Source organism: Myotis davidii, unplaced genomic scaffold, assembly GCF_000327345.1.
Source record: "Myotis davidii unplaced genomic scaffold, ASM32734v1 scaffold1064, whole genome shotgun sequence".
Lineage (NCBI taxonomy): Eukaryota > Metazoa > Chordata > Mammalia > Chiroptera > Vespertilionidae > Myotis > Myotis davidii.
The window spans coordinates 220,013-227,323 of NW_006294763.1; the positions used below are offsets into that span (position 1 = coordinate 220,013).

The 7,311-nt window shown below is 36.7% G+C and overlaps 1 protein-coding gene across 1 annotated transcript in view; it reads right to left on the reverse strand.

Annotated features, from left to right (window-relative positions):
* RFC3 (replication factor C subunit 3) overlaps nt 1–7,311 on the reverse strand; it is a 30,511-nt gene that overhangs the window by 21,918 nt on the left and 1,282 nt on the right. The window contains exons 2-3 of the mRNA XM_015567505.1: nt 3,101–3,168; nt 271–368 (exon numbers count right to left, since the gene is read on the reverse strand). Coding sequence (XP_015422991.1) covers nt 271–368; nt 3,101–3,168 — 166 coding nt within the window. The remainder of the gene's footprint in view (nt 1–270; nt 369–3,100; nt 3,169–7,311) is intronic.

The following is a 7,311-nucleotide window of genomic DNA, read 5'->3' on the forward strand; positions in this document are numbered from 1 at the left end:
AAATCATGTAATCTTAGCAGTATACATAACCCTCTTTCCACCAAAATTCAATTCCACAGAACTGTATGTAAACTCCCATGAGAACAGAGATCATGATTTTCTTACTTTTAGATTTCCTACCCCCAAAAGTAGCATAATCCTTGACAGAGAATAAATGGTTAATAAAAATTTGTTAAATGGATGACATTTACAAATTCCCACTACATTTTCTCTCCTTTGCATTCCTTACAATTTGAGTGTCTAATGAAAATAATTTTTTTTATCATATACCTTTAAAGTCTCTTTGAGAGTTTGTTTCAAGTTGCTGTGACTGTGCCACTGTTTTCAACATCTCCTGAATTACTACCCGGTCACTATTTCCAGCATCACTATATAAACAGAAATAATGATTAAAAATACACACACACATCACTAGAAAACAAAAATAATGATTAAAAAAATACACACACACACAACTTGAAAGTATTATGCCCTTATTGTTAATGTTATTATAAGAAAAATGTTGGATATTAAGTAGTTACAATTTTAATCAAAATTCATAAAACCTAATTGCATTCACAAAACATTAAAACTGAGATATTTTAGGGTTATTAAAAATACTAACAATGTTCCATATTGAACACATTGTATGCGGGAAACGTATTTATACGTTTTACGTTGACTGGTAGTAGAGCGTGGGACACGTATTAATACGTTTTTTAGAGACTAGCGGTAGAATGCGGGTAACGTATAAATACGTAAACTAAAGTTATCATAATTTTACTGAACATTGCCATTTGCGCAAAAAATTAGCAAAAATGGCCTGCGCCACCTGTTATCGCGCAATAAAAACTACCCGCAAACAATGTGTTAATTACAATTTAATCTCTGAAAACACTAAGTTTACCATTACTTAAAAAGAGCAATAACTAATAATTAACAGTTCAATTACTTTAACACTTCTGTATACACTATAGTTACTACCTAGTTACAGCTAATTTTCTTGATTATCTAGAATTGCTCAAAATATAGAAATAACTATTTGAAACAAATTTAACTTCCATTCTTCTTCCCCATCATCAAAACAGCAAAGATCTGAGAGAGAACAACAATAGACACACCTGCTCCCAGCACTAGCATGGAGCTGACTCCCTTAGCAATGGGATGGGATAAGCAAATGGAATTTAAGATACAAAGTCAGAACTCTGTAAGATGTTGACCTATTATAGGCATTATCTATCATTTATACCCACATATTGCTTTAGCATTTAAATCATGTGCCTCACAAACCAACCTAAGTCACTGGGTTAATTTAGGCTGAATGTCAATTTCAAACATCTGAAAAACAATCAGCTTAATCTCTAATTGACTATTCTTGCTACAGAGGAACTCACAATGAGAAAGAGGGCAAAGCAATCAGTTTTATTTTCCCAGCCATCAAATCTTTCTCAATTCACTATTAGGTCAATATACCTACAGTGTTTTTTTTATGATAACTTTTTAGTCAAGAATCTAAACCATTTTCCTTTTGTCTTTGGAATTAAAACTTTTTCTACATTTATGATCAAATTCTTCCCACCAACATTATTTCTCTTAATTTTCTTTGATATACCTAAGGAAAATCCTATGTACTAAAAGGCTAATATGCAAATCGAATGAATGGCGGCACAACCAGTCACTATGACGTGCACTGACCACCAGAGGGCATATGCTCAATGCAGGAGCTGCCGCCTGGTGATCAGTACGCTCCCACAGGGGGAGTGCCCTTCAGCCAGAAGCCCTGAGCCTGGCTCACAGCTGGTGAGCGCAGCGGTGGTGATGGGAGCCTCTCCCACCTCCACAGCAGCGCTAATGATGTCCGACTGATGGCTTAGGCCCGCTCTCCCTGGGGAGCGGGCCAAAGCCGTCAGTCGGACATCCCCCAAGGGCTCCCAGACTGCAACAGGGCACAGGCCGGGATGAGGGATTCCTCCCACCCCCAAGGGAACAAATTTTGTGCACCGGGCCTCTAGTAATAATAATACCTATCAGGATTGTTTTGAGGGCTAAATAATCCATGTAAAATTCTTCTCAGGGTGCCTTATACTGAATACATATTAGCTTATAATCTTATTCCTCCTGCTCCGTTCAGTCTTGCTCATTAGTTCTGAATTAGTTAATAATTTTTTAAAAAGTTACTATGTACTTTACTTTGTGTAAAACACCAAGCTCTGTAAAGCAAGAAAACTTAATTATCAAAATTACTTGAATGAGGGGTTCTCAGAGAGAAAGCAAATTGAGAGGGTCTAAGCCAGGGGTAGGCAACCTTTTTGTGAGTGCGTGCCAAAACCAGCAAAATCTCTGGCTCAAAATTCTTCTGCATGCCAACCCTAATTTTTTGAGAACATGTTACGCCTACTTGATATCTCTTAAGGTGTACGTATGTGAAGAACCTTGAAGAAATAATAAAATTCATTCGAGCGACAAAAACACAGTATATGATGATGAAAAATACATTTTCTATGGTCTTTAAGATAACTAGTTATGTAAAATTATTTATTTATCTAAGATGCACCTACACTGAATTTATCTGAAAAATAAAAAAGTCGATATTAAGAAAAAAATTGTAAATGGAAGATTATAAGATAGGGTTTCATGTGCCAGCAAAAGTTACTGGCGTGCCATGTTTGGCACACGTGCCAGGGGTTGCCCACCCCTGGTCTAAGCTCTCTAATCCACACTAGGCAGCTTCACTTTTATCTGTTTATACACTGTGTTTTCATACATGATTTTACTTTAAGAAAGGGTTCTACTCTTTAAAAAAAAAAATCTGAACATCATTATTCTGAAAATGCTTATTTAGCCTTGGCTGGTGTGGTTCAGTGGTACAGCATCGGTCTCAGGTTCGATTCCAGGTCAAGGGCATGTACCTGGGTTGTAGGTTCGTTCCCCTGCCCTGGTTGGGGCATGTGCAGGAAGCAACCAATTGATATCTCTCTCTCACATCAATATTACTTTCTCTTTCTCTCTCTCCTGCCCTCCCTCCTTTCCACTCTCTCTAAAAATCAATGGGAAAAATATCCTTGGGTGAGGATTAACAAAAAATAATAAAAATGCTTATTTTTATACAGTAGCAGCTTACCTGGGATTAACTTCAAGGTGGTAATTGCTTGCAATAGTGCTAATTTCAATTTTCTTTTTAGATGGAGTCTGTGGACAAAGAAAATAGATGTTTTTAACATTCATTTATTTGGCTAGCTCTCCTCTTTCCTGTATTTCACTGTTTCTTTTTATTATACTAGAGGCCCAGTGCATGAAATTCATGCATTGGGGGGGAGGGGGGAGGTGTCCTTCACCCTGCACCCTCTCGCAATCTGGGACCCCCCGGGGGATGTCCGACTGCCAGTTAAGGGCCCTTCAGCCCAGCAGTCAGATATCCCTCACAATCCGGGACCCTGGCTCCTAACTGCTTGCCTGCCTGCCTGATTGCCCTTAACTGCTTGCCTGCCTGCCTGACTGCCCCTAACCACTCTGCATGCCTGTCTGATTGCTCCTAACCGCCTCTGCCTTGGCCCCTGCCACCGCAGCTTTGTCTGGAATGACTTCCAGAAGGCTGTTCAGCTGTCCGGTCTAATTAGCATATTATGCTTTTACTATTATAAACAATTCATACTTACTAAAATAAAATTTTAGAGAACTACCACTGTTTTAACTTAATCCCATTCTTTTATTACTGTGAAGATAAACATTTATACAAATTATGTCATACACAACCTGTTTCTATTGAGGTTACATCTTTCCTCTATCTCCAGAAATCTCCAAACCATTTTGTTATCAGATCACCTTTGCACACAACCTATATATGTCCTTTTACAGCCTTTTCCATAACACAGAAAAAGAAATACACAAATACACACACACACACACACACACACAGTATCAGCATTTCTTGCTCAAAAATAAGAGGCAAACATATTTCACTGTTTTGCTTTTCCTACTTAACAATACAACTAGGCAATCCCTGTCAGACAAAGTGGAATAGGGTGTTAGAGTTGCATTTGAATCTATAACATGGGTGTCCCAAAAACAAGTTATATTGATGGGCATTTTATTTAATGCTTTTTGCCCTCTCAAACAATTCCACAATTAACATTCTTGCACATGTCTCCTATACTGCTTTCATTTTATGGCAATAGATTCCCAATAAAGAATTTGTTCGATTGACAGGGATATTTCCTATACTTCTATTATGTATGTGTGTTTATATGTGTAATCAGTTTCCCTTCCAAAAAAATTTTTAGCAATTCATTTTTCTCCTGGCAGGGAATATAATTCCCCAACTTTCCCCATCTTCAGTAAGTATTACATCATGACTTTAATTTTTGCCAGCTGATGAGTATATTTTATATATATACACACACATATATGTACCATAGTTAATACACATTATAAGATATGAAATATAAGAGAGTATATATATTATAGAATATATGTAATAGATTCACACTGCTTTTCCTTGACTACCACAAAGGTCAACATCTTTACATGTTTATTGGCTGTTTATATTTCTCTTCTGACTGTTTTTTATTCCATTTGCTACCGGGTTTTTGTCTTTTCCATTGTTGGTTTATAAAATCTTTTACCTAAAATGTTCCTTTCAAATATTTATAATCACTTGTTTTCCTATTGATTTTGTGTGTTATCTTGTCATACAAATTCCAAAAATTCCTATATTTCCAAATATGTATGTGTGTGTCTATGTTTTCTGTCAAAAGGTGTTCTTGATCCATAGGCTGTTTAAAAAATTTTATTGAAAAGTTTAGTGTTTCACTTTAACAATTAAATCTTTACTTCATCTGGAATTTATCTTTATACATTAGGTATCAGAAATTCAACTTTTTAGGTTAGCACGTTGTGCTTACTCACCCTTTTCCTACTGATCTGAAATAGATCCTCCATCTTATTTCTGGGCTATTAAGTTCCACTGACCTAATTCTCTGTACCCATGCCAATACAATACTGTTCTGATTATAGTAGCTTTAAAATATGATTTAATATCTGTTCATGTCAGTCCCACTTCCGAATTTTTTTAAGTTACGTTAGCCAGTCTCAAAAATCTATTATTTCATAGATACTTTAAGAATTTCATATAATTAAAAAACAATTGGATTTTAATTAATCTTCATTGAAAGTTACACTCTGACTGGAGGAAAACAGATACTTGTAAATATTAAGTCACATATCTGAGAGATACTGCATCTTTCTATTTGATCCGTTCTTGTTCTTTGTACTTTTATGTTAAAGTTTCTTCCTACAGATTCCACACTTTTCTTACTAAATTTTTCCCTGCATATACTGTAAGAATTTCCACCAGGATGTATGTCAAACTCAATGTATCTAAACACAAACTAATCGAAGAGTCAAGACAGTATTTTCAATAAACGTTGGGAAAATTAGACAGATACATGCAAAAAACAAGACTAAATACTAACTTACACATTACTCAAAAATAAACTCAAAATGAATAAAAGACTTAAATGTAAGTCATAAAACCATAAAGATCTTACACATTTCTCATAGCAATATGTTTGCAGATACATCTCTTAGGGCAAAGCAAACTAAGGAGAAAATAAACAAATGGGACTAAGTCAAAATAAAAAAGCTTCTTCACAGTGAACGAAACCATCAACAAAATGATAAGGGAGCCCAGTGTATAGGAGAACATATTTGGCAATGATATATCTGATAAACAGTTAATATGCAAAATATATAAGGAACTCATACAACTTAACAAGAGTAAGAAAAATGATCCAATTAAAAGGTGGGTAAAGGACCTAAATAGACACTTTTTCAAAGCGGACATTCAGATGGATAAGAGACATACGAAAAAATGCTCCAAGTCACTGATCATCAGAGAGATGAAAATTAGAACAATGAGATATCACCTCACACCAGTCAGAATAGCTACCATCAACAAATCAACAAATGACAAGTGCTAGCCAGGATGTGGAGAAAAGGGAGCACTAGTTTACTGTTGGTGGGAATGCAGACTGGTGCAGCAATTCTGGAAAACAGTATGGAGTTTCCTCAAAAAATTAAATATGAAAAAGAAAACTTAAATATGGAACTTCCATTTGACCCAGTGATCCACTTGTAGGAATATATCCTAAGAAAACCAAATGACCAAACAGAAAGAATGTATGCACCCCTAAGTTCATAGCAGAGCAATTTACAATAACTAATTTCTGGAAACAACCCAAGTGCACATCAGTAGATAAGTGGATAAAAAAGCTGTGGGCACTCTCCCTTCAGGAGCCTTTCCCCTCCTCCTTCCCTCCCCCTCCCCCCCAGGCAACAACAACAAAAAAAGCGGTGGTACATTTACACCATGGAATACTATGCAGCAGTAAAAAAGAACGATCTCTTACCCTTTGAGACAGCATGGGGAGACCTGGAGAGTATTATGCTAAGCAAAATAAGCCAGTCAGAGAAAGACAAGTATCACATGATCGCAATCATATATGTAAATCTAATGAACAAAATATACTGTTGAACAAAATAGATACAGAGACACAGAAGCATGGAAGAGGCTATGGAATCTCAGAGGGAAGGCGGGGGTGAGGGGGTGGTGAGGGCTAGGGGGGAGGTAGAAAGAGATGAACCAAAGAACTTGTATGTGTAACCCATGGACACAGACAATATGGTGGTGGAGGCCTGAGGAGAGGTTAGGCAATAAGGGGTCAATGGGAGAAAAAAGGGGACATATGTAATAGTTTCAACAATAAAGATTAAAAATTAAATAAACACAAGCTAATCAACATTAGCCTAAAATCTATCATCCTAAACATTCTAATAACACTACTTACCATCCAGTCATTCAGTACGCATTTTTTTCAATGTCCTATATGTATAAGACAGTATAGCAATGGCTATAAAGGATATGCAAATGAATATGCCATATTCCCTATATAATTTCAAAATAAATACTATTTTGTCAAAGTAAAAGATGCAAAAGCTATCCTATCTAGTAATAGACAAACATGGTAATTAACCGTACCTCCAACACACTTCCCATTGGCTAATCAGGGTGATATGCAAAGTAACTGCCAAACAAGATGGTGGCCGGCAGCCAGGCAGCTGAACCGAACAGGAGGCTTGCTTGCTCCAGTGATGGAGGAAGCCAAGGTTCCCCACCTGATGCTGCCCGCCTCTGAGCTGCACTCTAAGAAACCATGTTGTAATTATAGAAGCTAAACAAACCCCAGAAACCTTTCAGCCAGCTGGCCTCAGAGCTGGAGCTGCAACAGTGTTTCAATTATAGAAGCCAAACAAACCCAGATACCTGCTTTCAAC